General features: G+C 40.5%; 2 protein-coding genes across 9 annotated transcripts in view; one reads left to right on the forward strand and one right to left on the reverse strand.

The window, feature by feature from the left end:
• The window catches only part of DCTN5 (dynactin subunit 5), a 37379-nt gene extending 36437 nt beyond the window's left edge, over nt 1-942 (reverse strand). For 3 of the 4 annotated variants that reach the window (XR_011524824.1, XR_547723.2, XM_008537780.2), the window contains exon 1: nt 690-916. Coding sequence is in view for 2 of the 4 variants with exons in the window: in XM_008537780.2 (XP_008536002.1) it covers nt 690-737 (48 nt within the window). In the remaining 2 variants the exon portion in view is untranslated. Of the gene's footprint in view, nt 1-689 lie in introns of all 4 variants that reach the window. The other variant, XM_008537779.2, reaches the window with a different exon arrangement.
• PALB2 (partner and localizer of BRCA2) lies at nt 906-23518 on the forward strand. Of its 5 annotated transcripts, none has more exons than XR_011524814.1 (13): nt 906-1156; nt 2857-2916; nt 3053-3155; nt 4689-6143; nt 8050-8897; nt 9262-9333; nt 11204-11365; nt 12485-12570; nt 12835-12996; nt 14052-14168; nt 16673-18409; nt 20578-20726; nt 23017-23518. XR_011524814.1 is itself a non-coding variant. In XM_070568300.1 (13 exons), the coding sequence occupies exons 1-13, from the start codon at nt 1109-1111 to the stop codon at nt 23222-23224; spliced, it is 3558 nt and encodes a 1185-aa protein (XP_070424401.1). In that variant the 5' UTR covers nt 906-1108; the 3' UTR covers nt 23225-23518. The 5 variants fall into 5 exon arrangements, 2 of the variants coding, with proteins under 2 accessions (XP_070424401.1, XP_070424402.1); XM_070568300.1 differs by having other exon boundaries at nt 18322-18409; XR_011524816.1 differs by lacking the exon at nt 12485-12570.
• Nucleotides 23519-24892: the final 1374 nt, after the last annotated feature.

The following is a 24892-nucleotide window of genomic DNA, read 5'->3' on the forward strand; positions in this document are numbered from 1 at the left end:
CAGGTTTCCATCAAGAAAGCTCACACTGGACAGAAAAGGACTTGAAATGGGGTGTGGTCTGCACCGGAAGGAGTGCAGTATATCAAAGCAGCAAGCATGGATTAGGAAACTGGGGATTCAAAGAACGGATCCAGAATTTGGACCATTAGGCCTACAGCCTAACCGCATCAGAAACGCGGATTCCAGTCTCAGTTCCATACTTCGGTTTTACAGCCCTAAAACCAGGATAACGACTTTACTAATAATAGCATAGAGTGGTGAGAATTCAATGAAAAACAAAATAACAGGAACGTTGCTGGAACACTTACTCTGTTTCAAGCAATTTACACACATTATGTATCGACTATAAAGAACCTAACAGTCTTTAGCACACAGTAATAAATTACGAAATGTCAGTTCAAAAAATACTTTAAATTGGTCGGAAGCCTGGAGCTGTAATTAATATTTGGACGGATGTCCTGCTTTCTGGAAGGCACTTTATCTCCACGAGGGAATCAAGAATAAATTAAAAGAGGCTAAACTGGCCAAACAAAGAATATATAACGAAGCCAGACCATGCACGAAGTGTCCCTAGGTAATCCCCACTAACTGCCACCGGGACCCGGGGTGGGGCAGGGAGAGAACGGCGGCTCTGGGCTCAGAGGGACGCAGGCCTGGCAAGGGGAGGGCAGATGACTGGACCCGCGCACCGTCTCGATGTACTCGGACTTGTTGTAGAGCAGCTCGCCCAACTCCATGGCCACCAACTCCTTTCCGCAGCTCTCGCCTCTGTCAAAGTCTGTCTGCCCGTCTGTCGTTCAGGGATTCCGACTACTTCCGGCAGCTGCCCCACTTCCGCTCCGGGCGGCCTCGGCTCCCATCCACAGCTCGGCTCTCCGCTGGGCGGCCCCGCTCCATTGCTCGGCAGTCTCCGGCTGCGCGTGCGCAGGCTGAGCGCCGGATGCAATTGGCGGGGCTTCCCGGCGCGCGGGCCCACGTGGGCCGGCTGGTCGCGCGCTGATCCCCGGTTTTTCCCTCGGCGCCTGGGGGGTTCGGGGCCAGCCGTGATTCTGGTGTCCGCAGGCCCGGAGCTGGCGACGGCTGTTCTTTTCTTTCGGCCGCTGGCCCGATGGAAGAGCCTCTCGGGAAGCCCCTCAGCTGTGAGGAGAAGGAAAAGGTGCCGAGGGGTGCGGGAAGGGCAGACGCAACTCCGACCCCCTGTCCTAGGATTATAGGCTGTTTCCTCTGCTGTTCGAGGGCGGCAGTTATCTCTGACCCACGCTCTTCTCCGGACTGAAGGGGCACAGGGAGTGAAAATGTAGAAGAGCGCCGTGCTCACGAACAAGTTTTCATTACAGCACCAATGCATAAATACAAAATGTTAAACTTTAGATAAAGCTAAGCCTCCTTTGACACCTTCCCTGCCCCCGCCCCCGCAAGTAAATCTCTTAGTCTGGTACTTTCGATCTTTGCGTGCGTGTGTGTGTGTGTGTGTGTGTGTGCGCGCGTTTGCGTTTGTGTGTGTGTATGGTGGGCGGGGTGGGGCGTGGGGAGGGGTGCCGTTGTACTCCCTAACCACCGAAAATTAATGTGTACTGTTTGGAAAGGTCAGTGTTCATAAATGGTATGATCTGGATGGTTCTGCAACTTCCGTTTTCCTTCTCCTTGTTTAACATCCCCAATAGCATATGTTTACCTTATTTTTTTAAGTTGTATATGGCATTCTGTAGTGTAGGAGTGCCATCTTTTCTTTAAATATTACTCGGCTGAGAGACTTTTAGGTTTCCAGCTTCTGTTGCTACAACAGGCTGCCCTAAATAACCTTATCCATGCCACGTTGTGCTTGTGCTGATGATGTTAGCTTGATTGTAGGTTGTGCTGGCTGTTCCAGGCATTGTGTTAAACTCTGTTCACATTAATTCATCGGCCCTCGTATCCAGTCCTCCCTTCTAGTGAGGGTGAGAAGGGTCATTTACAAGTCAACAAGATAATTCCCAGATATCGATAAGGTTGGTGATAAACAGGATGCTGTGAGATGCGATCTATTTATAAACTGGGGGATCTTGGACAAGTTGCTCTCTCTCTGATCTTCCCAAAGCTAGCTCCTTCCTCCTTCACATGAGGGCTTGAATGGTAGTCCTCAGAAAGGCCTGCCTGGCCACCCTATCTAAAGTACTGTACACCATTCCCTGTAGGCCAGGCACTGTCACAGCTCCCTGTTTATCTAGATATTGACTGCCATGTGAAGTCATTTTATGTGTTTGTTTTCTTGTTTATTCTCTGTATCTTCCATTATATGTAAGCTTGACGCCTGTGTATCTAGGAGCTGGAACAATAACTGACACATATTGGGTATCAGTTGTTGGTCCAGGTGCTAGAGATCCCTGGACCAATAACTGACAAATAAGAGATGCATTTGTGGAATGATTGATAAGGATGACAGCTCCTGCTTCCTTTGAGGATCTCACAGGGGAAAATGGAAGTAAACAGACAACATAGAATATAATAAGTACTGTGATAAAGGAAGCCCAGGGGAGAGGTGCATTGTCTAACTTGGATTTGGAGAAGGACCTAGAAGTCTACCCCAGGGAAATAAAGAATCTCAGCTGAGGCTTGAGGAATCAGTAGGAATTAGCAAAATGAGGTGAGGAGAAAATGCTCCAGGTAGCTGGAAGAGTTTCTGCAGAGGGGCTGAGGTATCTGAGAGCTTGGTGCTTTGTGAGAATGGAAAGGAGTGTGGGCCATCGCCACTCCCTGCACTGCCTCTTGCTCTTGCTGAGGGACTGCTGAGCACTCAGCCCTCACAGGCACTGTACCCCTTCTCTCGGACTCTGCCTTCCACCTGCTCAGTACTCTTTGGTGTTTTTCTTCTTCCAGTTGAAGGAAAAATTAGCTTTCTTGAAAAGGGAATACAGCAAGACCTTGGCCCGCCTTCAGGTAAGTGAATCCTCTTCTCTCAAATTGGGGTATTGTAGTACAAACTATATAAAAACAGTTGATAATAATAAAACTTTTTTAAAAACTTATTTCTTTTTGTTAAATTTGTCCCTTGAGCTGCTTTTGTTTTCTCTAGCGTGCCCAAAGAGCTGAGAAGGTTAAGAATTCTCTTAAGAAAACAGTGGAAGGACAAGATGACTTGCTCCAGGAAGAAGTTTCACCACAGCTAAACCGCCCAGGTAAAGCTCGCTTGTTATTCGTCTCCCAGGTATATTTGACTCTGGTTCTTTTTCTCACAGCCAGAAGATAAGGACTAGCGATAGACTTTTTTTAAACTGTCTAATTCAGTGCTTCTTTGTGTATTCACAAGATTGTGCAACCATCATCACTATCTAATTCCAGAACATTTTCACCACCCCCAAAAGAAACCCTGTACCTACCTATCCTACCCCTAACCCCTAGCAACCACTAATCTACTTTCTGTCTCTGTGGATTTACGTATTCTGGACATTTTATATAAATGGAACCATACAATATGTGGCCTTTTGTAACTGGCTTCTTTCACTTAGCATAATGTTTTCACTGGTTATCCATGCATACATAAATCCAAGCATGCGTCAGTACTTGGTTGCTTTTTGCAGCTGAACAATATTCCATTGTACGGATATACCGTAATTTGTATATCCATTTATCAGTTGATGGACATTTGGGTTGTTTCTACTTTTTGGCTATCCCGAATTTTGGCTGTTACGCTCTTGTGAACTATAATGTGCAAGTGTTTTTTATGTTTTTCAGTTCTTTTGTGTGTATACCTAAGTGGAATTGCTGGGTCATATGGTAATTCTATGTTTAACTTTTTGAGGAGCCGGCAGACTGTTTTCGACAGCAGCTGTAGCATTTTACATTCCCACCATAATGCACAAGCCTTCCAGTTTCTCCACATCCTTGTTAATATTTGTAATTTTCCATTTTCACAATTAGATTCATCCTGGTACAAGTTAAGTGGTATCTAATTGGTTTTGGTTTGCATTTCTTAGTGACTAATGGTGTTGAACATCTTTTCGTGTGCTTATTGGCAGTTTTATATCTTCTTTGGAGAAATGTTTATTCAAGTCCTTTAACAATATTTTAATTAGGTTGTCTTTTTATTGTTGAGTTGTAAAGATTCTTTGTATCTTCTAGCTGTTAGACCCTTATCAGATATGTGATTTATAAATATTTTCTCCTATTCTCTGAGCAACAAACTATGCTTTCAGTTGGATTGTTGAGTTGCTCTTTTTAAACTAGAAGTTTAGTTTAAAAATCATTATTTCCAGGGGCTGGCCCCGTAGCCGAATGGTTAAGTTCGCGCACTCCGCTGCAGGCGGCCCAGTGTTTCGTTGGTTCGAATACTAGGTACGGACATGGCACTGCTCATCAGACCATGCTGAGGCAGCATCCCACATGCCACAACTAGAAGGACCCACAACGAAGAATATACAACTATGTACTGGGGGGCTTTGGGGAGAAAAAGGAAAAAAGTAAAATCTTTAAAAACCCTTTAAAAAAAATCATTATTTCCAGCATAATTCTATTTGTTTATGTTTACTTAAAATTATTATAGTTTATTAGATTATTAAAAACATGAACTTTGATCTGCCTGAATGAAATACCATTGACTCTTAAATAAATGTTTGGTAGTATTTATATACACTATTTTAAAGTAAATATGGAGTATTTTTTTGTTTCATTTTACAAGAAAAATATTAATAATTATCATTTTTTCTTCTTAGAACCTAAAAATAAAGCATCTCCTTGTGACACGTTACAAATCAACTCCCATCTCAATGAAGACACTGGAGGAAAGACATCTGTCACGCTTGATGCGGAGCCAGGACATGGCCCAGTGGAAGGATTATGCATACAAAGAACAGGTGATATCCAAGAACGTTTTCCCTACAGGGTCCATGGCCCTGATGGTGAGAAAAGGCAGAGTAAGCTGCCAGGGAGAAGAACTAAGCAGCAGAAGAGAACATTTATTTCACAGGAAAGAGAGTCTTTCTTTGACACTGATTCCCTTCTACTCTCTGGCAAAAGACTAAAGGAACAGGAAGGAATCAATAGAGAAAATCCTAGGACACTTGTAACTGAAAAAAGAATTTACCTTCCAAGTCCTAAGTCTGACGGTTCAGATCTTCCAGCAGCAGTTATAGAAACTAATGTAGGGAGTGTATTAATTCCAAATGCCAAACCACAAAGAGGTGTCGATGAGCTCTTCAGAGGAAATGACTTCCCCAGAGCGACTACACTGCCTGTGCATACTCTGCTAGATAGCAGTAGTGGTCAGCATCTCGAGCATAAGCCTTCTGAAGATAACGGTGAACTTATTGCTCACAGTTTAGAAAACATTAGCCCTGTTTCACCTGTAAACTTAGAAGCACAAGACAAAAAAATGACTGTCCTTACAGATAACCCAGAGGTAAATAAAGCTGTAAGTGCAAGCGGCCAGCTGCCTAGAAGTCCTAACTTAGAGGCAGATAATTCATGTTCTCTAAATGAACTCACTTCTGATAGCTTATCAGCAGATGAAAACCAAAACTTCAAAGAACAAAATCACGCAGAGAGGTCTTTAAAATCTCCCAATAACACTCTTGATGGTAGAAATGAAAGTATTCAGGAAAATGAGGTTCTAAGTCAACCTAACAGTCTCAGCCTAGAAGTAATCTCCCCTGATTCTGCAGAAGATCAAACAGATTCTTGCACAGTGCTTGAAGGCCTCCTATTTCCTGCAGAATATTATGTTAGAACCACACGACGCATGTCCAGCTGCCAGAGGAAAGTAGCCCTGGAGGCTGTAATTCAGAGTCATTTGGGTGTCAGAAAGAAGGGGTTTAAAAATAAAAAGGAAGCTACTAAAAATTTAAACTCTTCCAGTGAAGAGACTAAGCAAAGTGAAATTAGGATGTCTGACACATGCACAGGACGACCCAACTCGAGAAGTCCTGCTCAGAAACTTCTCTCATTAACCGAAGTCAGCTCCCCCACTGGGCCCACTCCAGATGACTTTTCTAGGAAGGCGGTTACCCAGACATCTGGCAGAAGACCCGGAGGAAAAAGAAAGTCAACCTGCACCCCTGAATTAGATCGTTGTGAACTACTTTTGCCAACTTCTGGCACGTGTGGTGTCAATAGGTCCAAGGAAAGAGTCACGTTGCGCAAAGATGAGAATGAAAAAGCAACTATTCGTGGTAAGAAGAGGGTTGGAGGTGAATCACGGTGTGGTTGATGATGACGCTGGTTAACACTCTGTGCCTGGCGCTTCCTAGATGTTGCACAGATGCTAACTTCCTGAATCACAGCGTCCCTACATGAGGGGGAATCTGTTTCTGTCCTCGCTTTACAGCTGAGGAAGCTAAGGCACAAGGAGAGTAAAGTGACTTAATTAAAGTGACAGAGCCAGGATTCAAACCTAGCTATGTGGTGTCAGAGTTCACTAACGTGGTTGAAAAAGTTGACACAGAAGGAAAATACATTAGATGTCTACCTAAAATTAGTATTTATTCAGGTACGACACAATCTTTCCATGGGTAGAAGCTTTACAGCTAATACAGGAAGTGTTTCTGAAGTGAAATGAAATGTGTGTTAGAGTAAGAGTCCACTGACAAGCTCTCTTAGGAATGCAATAGGTCTGAGCAACGTTTTTGGATAAAATCTCTAATACAGTGTCTGTAAGGTCTGTGGGAGACAAGATTTTGGATGATAGCAAGAGACATGTTATAATTTAAACTTTTTATTCATTTACTCAGTAGTTATATCTGATAAACTAAGCACAAAAACTAGCTAATTCACTGTGATTCTATACTAGAAATTAACAGACTTTCTGTAAAGAGCCAGGTGGTAAATACAGCCATTGTGCTCTGTCACAGCTACTCAAGTATAGTGCGAAAGTAACCAGAGACAATATGTACATGTGACTGTTCCAATAGAACTTTATTTGCAAAAACAGGCAGCCAGCTGCTCCATACGGTGGGATGCAGGCTTTGGTCTATGAGCTATAATTAATTGATTAATTTAAAAATAATAATCATCATGGCTTTTTTATCATCTTTTAAGCCAACACAAATACAAAGAAATCAGAAAGTAGGGCAATCTAGTAATAAATTAGAAACATTCTTTTGTGTACTTGAAAATAACCTGCTGTGATTTTAGTAACCTGCAGCTACATTGAAAGATTTTTTTTTCTTGAGGTGACATTCACATAACATAAAATTAACCATTTTGAACTAAGCAAACAATCCAGTGGCATTTAGTACATTCACAATGCTGTGCAACCATGACCCCGATTTAGTCCCAAAACATTTTCATCACCTCAAAAGGAAACCCTATACCCGTTAAAAAGTTGCTCCCCGTTTCCTCTCCCCCTAGCCCTGGCAACCACCAATCTGTATTCTATCTCTATGGATTTACTTATTCTGGATATTTCATATTAATGGAATTATACAATATGTGACCTTTTGTATCTAGCTGCTTTCACTTAGCATGTTTTCGAGATCCATATTATAACATGACTCAGTATTTCATTCTTTTTTATGGCTGAATAATATTCCATCACATGTGTGTACCAGTTTGTTTATCCATTCATTTGGTGATGGATGCAGCCACATTTTGAATGATACAGAATTCCAGTCACTCTAAGAGCAGTAAATTACTCTTTGCCCTCAAAGGGGACTAAGTTTTCTTCATTGAGAAGAGCGAGCATTTTGCAGACTGTATTCTGGTAGCCTGTTGGAATCAGTTTTAGGGGAAGAAGGACATTAGAGATTCTTAGTCTAGTTCCCTTATGAGGGCCAAGGGAAAATGAAGTGAATTGACTGCCCAACATAACACAGCAAATCAGTGGCAGAGCTGGGACTAGACTCCTGTCTTCCTTCTCCCAGCTAATGTCAGCGCCATGCTGGTTTTGATACGCAAAAGGAGAGCTGCTGGGTAACTACTAACCTACGGCCAAGCTTTGAACCTTTTACTGAGGTTTCAGAGCCATGGGTGGGAAAAGTAATGAACATTTTCCACTGTATTGGAGTTTAGAAGCTCACTCTTTGTTGGGTATTAATGTTTCTTTTGTTGGATATTTGTTATTGTCGCTTTCTATTTTAGGAAAAGAAAGTCATTGTCAAATGAAAAAAAATGAAAAAATGAAAAAAGAGGAGTCCCTTTCTTCCAGAAATAGTGCTTATTTGGCTTTGGATGATGATGCTTTCCGTGCTCCATTTCATAAGAATGAAATGCTAAGTTTAAAGCAACTATCGTCTCTTCTCGAAATCACTGACTTTGAGTTACCTGATAAAGACTTCGGACCTCTTAAACTTGAAAAATTGCAGTTCTGCTCGGAAAGGGCAGTTGAGCCTTTTGAATCAAAAATATATGGGGAGAGGCCTCTTAGAGAAGGAAATTGTATTGTTTTGGAGGAATTGACTCCTGAACAAATCGATACAGAAATGGAGGACTTGGAAGAGGAACTGATTAGTGTACCAGGAAAAGCATGCCCTAAAACGCCGAGCCTAAAAAGCCAGCCTCAGGGCCTTTCTTCGTCCATACTGCTTTTCACTCCTTTAAATACAGTTAGACCAGACGATAATGACGTGCCAGCAGCAGACGCATGTTCACCCACTTTCCCCATCTTAGGCGTTACTCCAGCTGTTGGCTCCCGAGCACGCTGTGAAGAAGTGTGTGCAGAGTTTGTTGGACGAACTTGCTCTCCACCCCGGCTTTCTCACTCGCACACCCCAGTCAGTCTTGCCAATGATCATAAGCAGTGCAACAGTTGGGCCAGCCCACCAGAATTAGACGGCAGCCTGCATGTGTCAGGAAGGAAGGGAAAGCCCTCCTGTGACTGTGATTCTGGTCCCCAAGCAACACCTCTTCCCAATGAGTCATTCACTTTCCAAGAAAATCAGCTGCATGGGAATACATGTCTGGAATCGTGGAAACTTTCCGTTGAACAGGTACGGTCCACCTCCTTTGTGACATTTTCTCTAAAGGAATGAAATATCTTGGTGAATGTGGACAGCATGACTTCCTTACACGTTGGCTCCTCAGTGTTTAAGAATGTTTTAACACGTTCCTCTGATGTGACTTCACTGTAAACATTAAGTTCATTCTGGGTAAATTAAGATTAATTAAAAAATACGTTTTTTAAATGTGGGGTGATCCTATTCTCTTTGTCATCAGTGAAGCGGTTGCATTTGGAGCTTTGCTGCTTTTGCCAGAGAAATTAAAACGTAGGAAGTAGATGTTCTGATGAGTGAGTGCTGCAGACAGACCTCAGACATAAAGTGTAGATTAATCCTGTGCCTTTTGTTTCCACAGACAGAAATAGCAGATGTTCCTGCGTGTGACAGGGTAAACCCAGGCAACCTACAATTGGTTTCAAAGTTAAAGGTCAGAAGACTGTTACTTTCTAATGTGTCTTATGTCTTACATGTGAAAAATTTATAATGAATTTATAGGAAAATTGAGGAGAATTTGATCATCTAGCTTCTCATTCCTAATTACTGTCAAATAAACTTGGTAAACCAGATTCAGAAAAAGAGATTTAAATTCTTTGTTTTTCACAATATTTACCTGTGTTTGTATTTTTTTTTTTTTAAAGATTTTTTTCCTTTTCTCCCCAAACCCCCCCGGTGCATAGTTGCCTATTCTTTGTTGTGGGTCCTTCTAGTTGTGGCATGCATATTTGTATTTTGAGATCATCTCCTGAAGACATTTATGTGTCAAGTTATTGCCAAGATCAACTTAAGCTAAGTAACTCAGCTTGGTCTCTAAATTAAAATCAGGCATTTTGACAAAGGGAGAAGAAGAATGAGAGAGGAGCCATTTAAGACTCCTATCCAAATGGTGTAATGTTTCTAGAAGAAACACTTATGGTGATTTATTAGAAAATGAGTAGTAGTTCTAGATTATAATATAGTGAATGGTGAATCTTTCATATGCTGTGTGATGTATATGGTTTTAAGAAATATAAATTATGATATTCCGTTAATGTTATTTTGGTAAGTCCTGAGAAGTGGTTGGACCCGTGACCTAGTTAACTTTTTATCCATGGTGCTTGAAGTAGCATGGTGTGGAGCAGGGTTTCTCCTACCCAGCACTGCTGACACGGGGGCTGGATAACTCTGTGTTGTTGGGGGCTGGCCTGTGCATTGTAGTAAGTTTAGCAGCAAACCTGGCTTCCACCCATTAGAGCCAGTAGCATCCCCTCCCTAGTTGTGATAACCAAAAATGTCTCCAGGTATTTCTGTATGTCTCCCGGGGGAGGGTTGCAAAATTGCCCCCAGTTGAGAACAACTGGTGTAGAAGAAAGAGCTTTAAATCCACATGAACTGTTTCTGCCATGACTGGCTGTGTGACCTTGGGCAAATCATTGAGCCTCTGAGCCCCGGATTCCTTTTCTATAAAAAATACATAGTCATACCTATGTGGTTTCAAAGCTATCCTTGAATCAATGTAAGTAACTTAGTTTCTTAGGGAATCAACCATTTCATTCGTGTTTTCAAATTTGCAATTAAAAAGTTTATCATTATTATAGTTTTTTTGTCTGTGTATATGCAGTTAAGCCTCTCTCCCGCTTCCCATTTCTAACAGTATTTTTTTCCTACATCAAACTTAAGAAATTTGTCCATTCTGTTGGTCTTCAAAAAAAACTAGTTTTTGGTTGTATTGGTTGTTAATTGGGTTTTTTTGTTTCCTGTTTCATTTATTTCTGTTTTTATCCTTAATAACTCCTTCCTTCTCTTTTTCACTGTGCTTATCTTGTTATCCTTATACTAACTTCTTGAGCTGCTTGCATACTATATTTTTATCTTTCTTGTTTTTGATAAATGCCTTTACGATGATAAGTTTTTCTGGAAATACTGCTTGGGCCATGCTCTGCATGTTTGGACTCTCCTTGTTCGTTTTAGAAATAGTATGTTGTTTCACTTTTATTCCCTCTTCAACCCATGGGTGCTTCCTCAGCATGTTTCATTTCCACATGGGCAAGTTCTTATGGGCTCTTTTTTGTGGTTAAATCTGAATCTATTCCATTCTGGAGCTATACATTTTAAATCCATCATAATATAAGTGTGTATGGGCAATGTTTTTCAGTTGCATAAGACCCACAAAGCTCTCTCTTTTGACCTGCATAAAACTTTAATTACATTTATTTAGTATTTCATCTAATCCTTGTAATCCATCACTTTTCATATTTATTCTTTTCATGAAACAGACCCCAAGTATCCCTTTGACATAATTTATTGCCATTCTGTGTCAGAATACTTCAGGTTCCTGTTCTGTGGATGTGAGTGCCATGTGGTGGGAAATAGCTGGTTTGAAAGAGCCGTGTATCATAACTGCGTGTGAATATGTAGTTTCTCTTTGGAAACCTCTGGATACTTGGCAGTGGGAAAAAATTTATTCCTGGCACTTCACAGAGGTAAGTCAGAATCTTCGAGGTGAAAGAGATCTCTGCAGTCATTTGCGTGGTAATATAGATGGGCAGCTTACCAAAAATGGGATCTGTGATCATGCAAGACAGAGCAGAGCGTCGAGTTTCTTTCCCAACTTTTTATGATGAGAATTTTTAAACATTCAGGAAAGTTGTACAGCGAGCACCCATACACTCACCATCTAGACTCTGTAATTAACACTGTGCTTTATTGGTTTTATCACATGTTTATCCAGAGACGAATTTTTGCACTAGACCTTCTGGAGGGAAGAGCTTGGAGTTTCATGTGTATTCTGACTTCTAAACTTGCTGATACTTATATTTTTTATCCCTCACAAAAACATCATTCTTGCTTTTTTTCTGTATATATTTTCTTCTAGTCCCTGTCCACCTTCATACATATCTTACATGGCTGCAATCCTAGTGTGCTTAAAATTTTTCAGTCTGCCTTTTCCCACTCACTGTATAAACGTGTTTCCTTATTTCTGCATATTCTTCATACTTATTTATTTTGAATTTTATTTATTTATTTTCCCAGCTTTATTGAGGCATAATTGACAAATAAAATTGTAATATATTTAAAGTGTATGATGTGATGATTTGATGTATGTATACACCGTGAAAGGATTCCCACAGTCAAGTTAATTCACACGTCCATGACCTCACGTGGTCATGTTACCTTTTTCTTTTTTGTGAGAATGTTTATGATCTACTTTCTTACCAAATTTCATTCGTCTTCTTTATGTCCACAGCTTCTAGCACTGTGCTCTGCATAGGGGTACTCAGTAAATATTTGTTCAGTGAATAAACTTATTTTAAATGGCTGTTCCATTTGTTCACATGTCAGAATTTATTTAATTATTCTGTTGGTAGAAGTGTAGATTGCATAAATAAATGCTATAGTAAGCACTGTTTTGCATATAGCACATTTGGATTTACAGCTTATAAAAAGAGGATGTTTGCTGAACCTTTTCACATTTGTTCAAATGTTAGCAGTTAATCCTGGTAGAGTGAGAATAGAAAAGAATGTGACCAAGTTTTGGAAAATTTAGATTAATTAAAAATGAAACAACCAAATATAATTTTTGGCTGCTTTTTTTAATATAGGTTCCAGTATTACAGATAGTTCTAGTGCCTGATGTTTGTAATCTTGTGTGTGTGGCTTTGGGAAATTTGGAAATCAGAGAAATCAGGTATGTAATTCTCAGGGAGTAGTTTTTCTTTCCCTTTATCTTTCTCTCTGTTAGCTGTTCTGAGTGCAAGTTATAACCTAGGCTTGAGTCTTGAAAGAATCTAAATTTAGGTCTGAAGAGAGATTTGTTTTAAAAAAACAAAACAAAACAAAATCAATAGAACAGTATCCCTGACCAGAGTTTCCATTTAAAGTTTGAGCCTAGTCCTTTGATATTAAAGGCTTACACCTGACTTCTCTGCATTTTCCCTTATATTTGATTTAGGGCATTACTTTGTTCCTCTGATGGTGAAAGTGAAAAGCAATTACTCCTGAGTTCTGGAAATATAAAAGCTGTGCTTGGCCTGACACAGAGAAGGCTAGTCACTAGCAGTGGGACCCTTTGTGATCAACAAGTAGAAATCATGACCTTTGCAGAAGATGGAGGGTAAGAAAAGCATTGGTCGATTTTAACTATTAGATAAAGAATGATTTCATCACAGGGTTTCAGAGAGAGTTGGACCACTAGCATCTTGTTTTCCTGTGCTGTAGATATGGTATAGCAGGTTCTGCCTCAACACTAGGCTATAACGTAGAAGCACTTTAGAAAGGTGCGAGCCAGACACGACAGGGAAGAAGTCAGTGGAGTGCAAGCTCAGCAACTATAGTTTGTTCTTTCTTCAGTCTTCTTTGAAATCTCTGAGTATCCTTTAAATATTACAAGTACCTTAAGATGCTAGACCCTTCTCTTGTTTCATACACTTGGTTTCCATTGCTTCAGTCTCCATCTAGATACTGACTACTTGCAAACATGTTTCTAGCTCTGAGCTCTTTCTCAACCTCTAGACCAGCACACCTATTTATCAGACGTCTCATGGATACCTCAAATTCAACGTGTTGAAAACAGAACTCATAGCATCCTCTATGTCTATCATATACTTGTTACACTTTATTCTGATTATTTATCTGTCTTTCCTAATAACAGAGAGCATGGACCATGTTTATCTTATTTATTCATGACCTGTTGCAGTAGTCTAGGCAAGAGATAAATGTTTGCTTAAATTAGGAAAATGTTTGTGGAGATGGGGAGAAGCAGACAATTTGAGAGAGATGAAATGATGAAATCATTAGAACTTGGTGATTGAGTAGATAGAGAAGAAGGAGACAAGGATAATGTCCAGGTTTCTAGGCTGGTCACCTGGGTAGATGGTGGTACAGTTCGTCGAGATAGGAATGCAGAAAGAAACATGAGGTTTAAAGAGAGAGCCAGTGAGTTTAATTTTGGATGTAATGAAGTTGAGGTGCTTGCAATATATCCAGGTAGATAATATGAAGATAATAAATGTTCACTGTAGAAAGTTTAGAATAGACATGTTTTCTGATTGAAATTTTTTTCTGGTATTGCATTAGTGTTTATTATGCATAGCTCCATAATATGTAGAAGGGCTGCTTAGAAACTGCTTTGATACAAAGTGCTGATTTTTAATACTGTTTTAAATGCAGAAGCAAAGAAAAACAGTTTTTGATGCCCCCTGAAGAGACTATACTAACTTTTGCTGAGGTTCAAGGGATGCAGGAGGCTCTGCTTGGTACCACTATAATGAACAACATTGTTATCTGGTAAGCTTTCCCTCGAGCCCCTCAGTTTCCTCATCTGTATTCTAATTTCACAGAGTTCTTAAGATTAGATCAGAGACTCTGTAAACATGATTGTGTTGTCGTTTGTTTACTGTCAGATGCCATATACTTGTCTTAACAAAAACGTTGTATTAATTCAGACATTGTCAAAAAGGTCAGTCTGAGTAGACTGTTTTAAAATAAATGAAATTTATCGTTGTCTAAAAGGTATGATTGTTTCTGCTTCTGGTTAATGGCTGAGTAGCTTCTGTCAGACCAACTCTCCTACCTCAAATAGCTTAAACTCTGGACAAGATATAAAAAACTATCTGAAGGCACTGGAGAGTGAGAAAAAGAAGAAAGATACTGGAGGGGGTTCGACACTTAGAAGAAAGCATTGTCACTGGGCGAGTTTCCTGTTCTTATGGCTCTGAGTCAGAGGGGAGGCCCCAGTCTGCGCAGTAGATGACTGAATACCTGATAGAAAACCTCTGTCCCACTGTCTTAAAGAGCCGCAGGACAGAGTTCAGGGTGACCACAGCAGCTAGAAAGAGAGAGAAAATCCCAAAAAGTGAAGTGCCAGAGAAGGAGCTCTAAACTGGCTGTAATCTCTCCTTAAATATCTGGCTGACCTTTAAACTGCATGTATGTACACAGGGCAGACTCGAAGCAGCCCATGTAAGGAAAAAGAATGGAACTGGTTTTCAGCATTTGGAATTTGAGTTTAGCCAAGTTAACTGTTTACTAGGAAAAAGGATCAGTATTCTTCAGAGGAACCTAACGGAATTCAGAGTTTCTATGATGTGTCGTTCGTGATGTCTAGAATACAATCCAAAATTACTAGATATAAAAAATATGATTAAAGATCCAATTTAACAAATTTGTGATAGGGAAACTGAAGTTGAGGAGTCCCCAGCCACCTCTTTCCTGACCACAGGGGAGAACTGTACCTCGCCATAGGTACTTGCAAGGTTAACTTGTATTAGGAGAAGAGATTGATTTTTTTCTCAGAAGGAAGGCACAATGGGCTTGGTAAGAGAAAGTTATGATAGTGTCACTACCTATTCTGCACCGTCCAACCCCACCCTCTAGGAATAAACTAGGAAAGCATGGCCCCTGAGAGGAACTTTGTCCCGTCTCCACCGGGGAGCCTCTGAAACTCAACCAGGTTCTCATCTGCTGGGAGACCCGGGTTTCAGATGTCCTTCTATCCAGAGCAGCAGATGTGCACTTTTGGTACTTTCCTCAGGGTTTCTGCTTGTCAGTCTTGTCTAGGGACAGTGTTCTTTACAAAGTTGTCTTTTCTATTCTTGCAGCTATTTCTATGATCCAGACCTTCATTATTTGGCTTCTAGATTATTAAGGTAGTCTAGTAATTGGTCTCCTTGCCATCAACCAAGATTCAACCTCCAGATCATCTTATACTATTACTTTATAAACACTCTTCCTCCCAGGTCTCCCCATTCTCCTCTAGAAATAAAACCTTCAGTGGGGCCCATGTTGGCTCTTCTTCAGCTTCATTTCTCCAATGCTTTATTATAAAAATTCTAAAAATTCCACTCCAGCTATTCCATACTCCTTAGCTCCCGTTTTTCTTCCCACCCCTCAATGCCCCCTTTTTCTTTTTTCTTTTAACAGAGATAAAGCCCACTCTATTTTTTTAGGTATGCTTTTTTTTTTTTTTTTTTTTGGTGAGGAAGATTGGCTCTGAGCTAACATCTGTTGCCAATCTTCCTCTTTTTTTTTTCGCTTTTCTCCTCAAAGCCCCAGTACATAGTTGTATATCCTAGCTGTAAGTCCTTCTAGTTGTGGCATGCTGTCAGAGCATGGCTTGATGAGCAGTGTGTAGATATGCACCTGGGATCCAAACCTGTGAACCCTGGGCCGCTGAAGCGGAGTGTGTGAACTTAACCACTGCACTACTGGGCTCGCCCCATATTGCCCTTATTTTTAACTTAGCATATGCTACTTTGTATCATGAAAGTGTTTGGAGGTGGGTATTCTCAGTGCCTGCCTTAGCTCCTGCTTAGGGTTGTTACTCAAAGATGTATGGATCATACTGTCTATCAAAAGCTATCATTTACCTTTTAGGCTCTATAGAACTTTATATTTACAGAGAGTAGAGTTTTTTGTTTTTTGGGGGTTTTTTTGGTGTGTGTGTGTGTGAGGAAGATTGGCCCTGAACTAACATCTGTGCCCATCTTCCTCTATTTTATGTGGGACGCCACAACAGCATGGCTTGACAAGTGGTGCTAGGTCTGCGCCGAGGATCTGAACCTGCAAACCCTGGGCTGCTGAAGCGCAGCGCATGAACTTAACCCCTACACCAATGGGCTGGCCCCTACATATAGTAGTTTGTAACTTTCCTATTGAACTCCTGATTTGTTAGATGTCTAAAGTGATTCATGTTATATACTCAAGGTTCAAGTGGCCTTTTTTTGTGTGTATGAGAGGAAGATTGTTGCTGAACTCACATCTGTTCTAGTTTTCCTGTGTTTTTTATGTAGGACACTTGCCACAGCATGGCTTGATGAGTGGCGTGTAGGTCCGTGCCTGGGATCTGAAACCGTGAACCCCAGGCCGCTGAAGCGGAGCATGTGAAGTTAACCACTACACAACCAGGCCAGCCCCTCAAGTGACCCTTTTTGAAAATACTGCTGAAAGTCTAAATATTTAATCTTGGTCAAGCTATATTAACTGAGCACCCATGTTTCAATCATTTAATAGATATTTGAGTCTCTACTTATGTACCATTCTCTGTGAGAGATGCAGATGCAAATCAGATATGAGTCCTGGTCCCAAAGCCCCTAAAATCTAGTAGGTAAATAAGGTTACTTTACAATTCACAGTGTACAATTCCTTTACAATTCACACAAAGTCAAAGTGACAGAGATTTGGACAAAGTGCTCTGGGATTTTGGAAAAGAGCAATTACTAAATACAGAATGTGTGCTAACCTCTGTAAGGGATAAAGCTATCCTGGTGTCCCTTATTTGAGGAAAACCTTACATACATACATGAGAATTCAGTGTTCCTTCTTCAGTTTTTATACACAGTACCTGGTCCGTAGAAAGTTTGCAAGTATTTGTTGAATGAATACATTGTACCCGATTACAGTCTATATTAAATAACAAATGAGGCATATGGACAGTACTATAGGGAATTGGAGGAGAGGAGATTTCTGTGGACTGGTGCCAAAAGGGAGGAGAAAGTCTAAATCGAGCTCACGCAGCTCGGAGGGGGTGGGCCATAAGGTAGGCCTTAAGGAATGAATGGGCATTGGTCAGTAATGGGGATGGGAATTAGTGGTGATGGGGAGCACACTGGAAGGAGGAGCTTGAACACAGGTCTAGAGCCAGGAATGTACATATTATGTTGTATGGAGAGTGAGAAGATTACAAGTAGGGGAGCAGCGGGTAATACAGTATTGCAGCGCTGGATTCATGAGGGTTATAAATACCATGAGAAAGAACTTGGACTTTATCTTGTGGCTCATGGAGAGCCCCTGAAAGTTTTTCATCAGTCGAGTCACATGACAGAACAGTTGTCAATGTCACTTTCCCCAGTAAAGCTAAGGGGTGGTTCCAACAAACTTTCTTTTTTTCCTTCTTTATGTTCACCCTCTTCTCTCCTCTCTTCCTTTTTCCATTTTTTACCCCATCTCGGTCATCCCTTCTCTCTCCATCATCTTGGTCTAGCTCTAGTATAAACATGTCTTGTACAGACATAATTATAAGTCTTTTAGGTGTAGTCTCTCATCTAAGCAAATTTGGTTTCCTGTCCATCGTCATCCTTGGAAAATTTAGGCATAACAAGAAGTGTGACAGAATCGTAATGATAGAGCTACACCGTGTGCCTGATTTCAACACCAAGTAAAATGAGATCATGGAAAACTTTTCTCATGGAATTTGGAGAGCTTTATCCCTCGTGGCAGAGCAGATTCAATCTAAGGCTAAACTATCAAATTAAACCATTGGCACAGTTAAACTGTGTTCTGTTTTTAGCTAAATCTGTGACTAAACAAAACAAAGGTACTGTCTCTCTCAGTTTTTCCCTCGGTCACCCGCCTAAAGGATGCTGTGATAAATAAGAGAGTATTATGTGAAAACCAGTTTGCTGGAGGAATGTTATCAGCTTATTTATTTTTGGTGTCTAAGGAATTTAAGAACCGGTCAGCTCCTGAGAAAGATGCACATTGGCGATTCCTACCAAGCTTCAGTCTGTCACAAAGCCTATTCTGAAATGGTAAGTAGTGATCTGCGGGTACCACTTTGTGTCTACTTTGTGTGTTACTGTTGGTCTCACTGAGTGAGAGCGGTAACTTCATAAGTAGCCATTAACTGACCCTCCTGGTTGCCTATTCTTTTTCAAAATTGGATAGCAGTGTTTGTTCTTTCTTGAAATTGATGGATGAAAATAAGTGTTGGTACAATATGATTGCCTGGTAAATTTTCTGGTTCTTTGACTTAAGGGCAAACATTTATTTCTAGCTGTGAATTTGTACCGGGAAATATCATGCCTGTTATCAGACTTGGCTCCCAGCCACATTGCCATAAATGGTTTATGATGTGAATGAATTCTCTTAGGGAGGATGATTAAATGGGCCTAGACATGTGTTTCTCTAGACTTCAGTGTCCTCGTCTGGAAATGCACACAGCTTCTCAGCCATTGTGTTAATCGACTTGGCTTACAGTCTAGTCTTGACATCTGCGCAGGTCACAGGTCGTTGTCCAGGAGTCAGAGGTAAACTGCTCGAGTGCCCACCGGGGAGCCACGAGCAGAGGCGGTAGCAGCCAGCTCAGTGCTTTTGTGCAGACTGTCTCTCAGCCTCAGTGGCAGCTCTGTCAGCATCGGCATCCAGAGGCTCCGCATGCAGAGGATGCGTCCTTCCCCACCCCGGCCAGATCTGTGGAATTGAACTCAAATGTGTGATCGCAGATAATCTCTCACATAATTTTGAGGCTAACTTTTTCATCCTTAAAATAGAAAGGTTGAATTTGTCTCTGGAATTACTACATTTACCTTATTTAGATATTTTTATAATCTATAATTTATAGTTTATAATCTATAATTTATAATTTATAATAAATATAAGGCATTTAGACAATTTTCTGTCTTCATTATTATAACATTAATACCTGTTTGATATTAAAACATTTAGCACAGAAATGTGTAAGATAGTAAGTAAAAGTTCTCCATGAAGCCAGCTTCCGGAAATAGTAGTTAATAGTTAGTGTGGGAATTGGTGAACTTTTTCATAAAGAGCCAGATAGTAAATATTTTCAGATGTGCTGGCCACATGGCCTCTGTTGCAGCTACTCTGCTCTGCCGCTATAGCACACAATCTGTCTGCCAGAGGCGATATGTAAACAAATGGGTATGGCTATGTTCCAAAAAAACTTACTGGACACTAAAACTTTCTGAAACTTGAATTTCGTATAATTTTCACATCACAAAATATTCTTCCTCTGTCTTTTTTTCAATCATTTCAAAGTGCAAAAGTCATTCTTAGCTCATGGGCCATAAAAAAGTAAGCATTGAGCCAGATTTGACCTGTGCGCCATAGTGTGCCAACCCCTAGTTAATTGTATGGCATTTAACATTTTTTGACTCACTTGTTTTCTAATTATAAAGGTAATTCATTCTCATTATAAGAATTTAGTTCTTCTAGAAATGCATACAGTAGAAATGAATGTTATCAATCCTAAGATGGCCCTATAATTAATTTCCCCATTTTACCCTCAAAGGTAATTTATTTTCAACGTATAATATACATATATATGTTTATATATATGTGTGTGACATTTATAGCTTCACACACAATAATCTTATTATTAGAACATGTAATTTTAAAGCTGGGAGAAGTCTGTAACACATTTTCCTACAGAAACAACCACAGGTGATGGTGCCTTTTTCTGTCACTCTTACTTTATAAATATAAATAAACAGGCTCTTGTAGACTGGCCTAAAAGTCTAGTCACCGCTTACAAGATTGTTTTCTGGGAAAACGTGTTCTGAATTTTCACAAACCAACCTATGAATGCACATTTCTAGTTTAAGGACTCCGTCCACGTATTTATATGCCCTCTTTCCCTGTGCCAACATTTCCCTAAATGGATGGCATGACATGTTAGTAGTCTCTAAGGCGGAGGAAATCCATGAGTCAGCTAGATTCACGCCTGCAAGACTGGCTGAAAAATCTTAGGAGCCCTGTGCTAGTGAAGCCAGACGTCCAGCTCGGTGACAGTCTCTCCAGTGCCTGCCTGAAAGAAACGAGCCAGTGTCTGAATCCGAGATACTCAAGAGCTGATTCATCGTTCCTGTAATTCTTTAGTTTTGTCCCTGCCAGCCCTTTCTTTTTCCCAACATATTCTTGATGATTTATTTGGTTATTAATTTTTCTTCTAAATTAGGGGCTCCTCTTTGTTGTTCTGAGTCATCCTTGTGCCAAAGAGAGTGAGGCGCTGAGAAGCCCTGTGTTTCAGCTGATTGTGATTAACCCGAAGACGACCCTGAGTATGGGTGTGATGCTCTATTGTCTTCCTCAAGGGCAGGCTGGAAGGCAAGTGTGTCACTGCTGTTCAGCGAGTGTGACGTTTTGAAAGGCACTTATGCAAATACAAAAACCAGATATTTTTATATCAGTTAGATGAGTGAAAACGTGAAATCCTGCAGATCATAGTGAAGAATGTTAAGGAGCAGGATGAAGTTTAGTGGATCTGAGTCAAACCTCAGATTCCCTACATCCTGATCCGTACCAGTATGGGGTTGGATAGGTATTTTATGCATATTCAAGCCCTGTTTTTTCCCATAACAAAAACATTTTAAATATAATCAGTAATTAATCTTCTGTACAAAAAGCTTATAATTTATGTTCTTTCCATCAAACCTAAATTAAGTTTTGTTTTGTTTCTTTTCTGAAGAAGATTCACCCTGAACTGACATCTGTTGCTAATCTTCTTCTATTCTGTATGTGAGCTGCCGCCACAGCCTGGCCACTGATAGACAAGCGGTATAGGTCCGTGCCCGGGAACCGAACCTGGGCCACTGAAGCGGAGTGCATTGAACTTAACCAGTAGGCCGCCAAGGCTGGCCCAAGAAAGTTTTAAATGTACTTTAGGAAGACATCTTTACTTTGAAATCTGACTGAGCCTCCATCATGGAGGCAGTTGATTTTTATCTGTTGATAAATATTTATCTATTGACTGATGAGAAAATCTATTTATCAGTGACACAGTTATTGGCATCCCGATTGTTTTCTGAGCTGTGTAGAACTCTGAAGTAGTGCTGGTATTGTTAGGCCAACCAGGCAACATCTGAATGTGTTGTTCCTGAAGACTGCCCTTATTAATGTTCGAACTTAGCAGCAGAGTCATAGGAAATAGACCTAGAAATCAAGATCACAAAGTCTAGCTTGAATAACTCACAAGGATAAGGATCCTTGGTAGTTAAAATGTCTCTGTTTCTTTGGGTCTTGTGCAGAGCTTGCTGGATCCATGCATGTTCTAAAAGACAGTCTCTCCCTGTGCACTCGGCTGTGGCCTTTCTGCAAATGTTCTTAGCCCAGCAAGAACCTCAGGACTATCATTTGCAATATAGGCTTGCATATAGAACTTGTTTTCTTGGATGTGAAGAGAGAACCATAGTTATTTGCCTAGAAATTTAGGGTAAAGATAACTACTTGCTTAAGCATTTCCCTTGTCACTTTTCAAAACCATTCGTTTAGCAAACCTTGAAAGCCTATTTGGTGCCAATCTTGTTGGAGCACTACTGTTTCTCATCTCATGGAATTTAGAAGAGAAAACCAGTGACTACTGTTCAGTGCACAAAATGCCAGGAGGTTTGCCCTGTTTTGGGAGCACAATGGATGGAGGGGCAGCTGAATTGGCAGTGGAAGGTTGGGGAGAGACTGTCAGGAAAACTTTACGGAGTTTCAAAAGATGAGTTAGGAGTCAGCTACACAAAGTCAGGTGGGAGCCAGGGATGGAAACTATCATTCAGTTCCCTCAGAATATTCTCCGAGGGCTGACCATGTACTAGGCACTCTGCAAGGTGCTAGTGATATGGCAGGGAGGAATGACAGCTGATTTTTATTAAGCACTTCCTGTTTGTTAGGTACTGGGCTAAGCTTTTTAAATCAACGATTTCATTAAACCTCACAACAATCCTGTGAAGTAGATGCTCATATCATCATGTCCCTATTTTTACTAATGAAGTTAAATAACTTGCCCAGAGTGACACAGCGCTTCCTTTGTTAGAATTCAAGCCCTGATAGCTGACCTCAGAGCCCTTGTCTTAAAAAGACAAGCAGATTTCTGCTTTATGATGTTTACATTTTCGTGGGAGAGATCCCCACCAAATATGGAAATAGGATAATCTCACATAGTGAAAAGAGCTATGAAGATAAAAACAGGTAGAGAGGGAGCAGAGTGTATGTATGTGGGCACTACTCTAGATAGGTGCTTTCATGTGACCTTTCTACGGAGGTGAAGGCCTATCTGACGCCAAAAACCTGCCATGCTAAGATCTGGGGTTAGAGCCTGTCAGGGAGAGGGAATAGCAAGAGCAAAGACACTGAGGTGAGACTGAATTTGGCTGGTTTGAAGAATGGAAGGAAGGCCACTGTGAGCTGGGGTGCAGGGGGTACAAGCTGGGAGAGGCAGGGACTGGATATGTGATTATGTCCTAAACTGCACCACGGTAGCCAGACACCTAGGATTGCAAGTAGAGGCCTTCATATTTCCAGGGCTTTTTGTTCTTGTTGATTTAGGGGGCAGGGCACGGTTTTGGGGGGCAAACCTTTTTTTTTTTTAATATATGATTTAAATTGTCTCTTCTCTGCTTGATGTTAGGTTCCTGGAAGGTGATGTGAAAGATACTTTTGCAGCAGCAGTGTTGACTTCTGGAACAATCGCCATTTGGGACTTACTTCTAGGTCATTGCACTGCTCTCCTTCCACCTCTCTCTGACCAAAATTGGTCTTTTGTGAAATGGTCAGGTACAGATTCTCATTTGCTGGCTGGACAAAAAGATGGAAATATATTTATATACCGCTACTAAGAAGTTAGGGTAAGGTGAAAACCCAGAGTTCTGGATGTATGCAGCCTCTTATTACTTTTCGAAGTTGTAACTGTAAAGGAGAATATCTGAATGACATTTAAAATAATTACTTGTATTCATTCAGACACTTACTTTTTATTCCGTTGGTGGTGGCACTGCTGATTTGAATGCTCATTTATACTTACTTTGGGGGAAAGGATTTTAGGTTGATTTTTGTAATTCCTCACCTTTGCACATTTGCTTCTGAAGGTGTACATAAAGCTTCAAATGTTAATAAATATTTATTTTGATACATTCTGCTTGGCATATTATTTTTTCCTGTCTTAGAAAAATCATTTTCAGAAACAAGAACTAAACATTTAACACCTAGAATATTTAGTCAGCGATGCTTGCATAGTAAGAGTAAATTTCAGTTAACTTAGTATACTAACACGCACTATGGTTTTGTGCTATTTGTAATACTTTCTTTTCACATACCTACTAAGAGTAATACAGATTTTATTAAAATATGCTAATTTAGAAATGCTGTTGTTCTTTTCCATTCTAATATGCATCCTTGATAGCAGAGCCTGCATTGTCCCTGGAGTCACTTTGGGTCAACAACACAGCTGTCCTGACTACATCATCTTCAACTTTGCCATCTGATTAGAGAGCAGAGATTTTTAAAGTCCTAATCTGATGGTATCATTGGAAATTTTATCCCAAGCTACAGGTATTTATTTGCCTAACTTTCTTATGGAGTATATTGAGAGTATATACTCATGATCTATATAACTATTTGCTCTATTACTTCTCTTTTAAAGATACCTTTTAATGATATTTACATAGTGGTTTCTACTAACTTCATTTTTACCCTTCCATACATTTGCATAAAAGATTTAACTTTCTCTTCTATGCTAATCCTGTTCTCTCTCTAATCTCAAATGAGAGAGTACTTTACTTGGTAGCATATCATAGATAATCGAGGCTTTTCACAAAGATTTAATTTACTCAGGAACCTGGAGAAACATATGTTATTTTGATTTAAGAATTAAGAAAACTGAGTAGAGTTCTGCAGTAATTGTGGTTCAGTAACAGTTGAACAAACACTGAGCACATTTCTGACACAGTAGGTGTGAAAAGGACTTTCGGGAGGGCCTGCCCTTCAGAAGTGCACAGGTTAGTGATTTAATTTAAATGAAATACCGTGTTTTAAATTTAAAGGGTATGTGGAGAGTGCTATAGTGGAAGCTCAAAGGATGGGCAGTTAGCACTACGCAGGGAGTTCAAGAAAAGCTTCATGAAGAATGACAGCTTAGCTGAGTCTTGCAGGGTAAGTAGGTCAGAGCAGAAGCAAAGGGTATTCCAGGCAGAAAGGACAGTATGGTATCAACTACACAACACAGTATTACAAGATGATTATGCCATGGGGATGATGTCAGGAGGCTGGAAAGGTAGCCAGGGAGTTTGTGAGGCATGTTGACAAGCCTGGACTTTATTCACAGGTTAAGGGACTGTTAAGAGTTTGAGCAGTAAGGTGATAAGGCCCCACTCCAGCTACAGAGTGAATAATGGATTTATGGAGGCCAAGGGTGGAGGCAGGGAGACGACCATAAGTACCTGAGCCGTGGCAGGGGCAGTGGGAATGAAATAGCTGAATTGGAGAAAGATTTGGAAGGAAAAAGAAAT

This window comes from Equus przewalskii, chromosome 12, assembly GCF_037783145.1.
Source record: "Equus przewalskii isolate Varuska chromosome 12, EquPr2, whole genome shotgun sequence".
In the NCBI taxonomy this organism is placed as follows: Eukaryota; Metazoa; Chordata; class Mammalia; order Perissodactyla; family Equidae; genus Equus; species Equus przewalskii.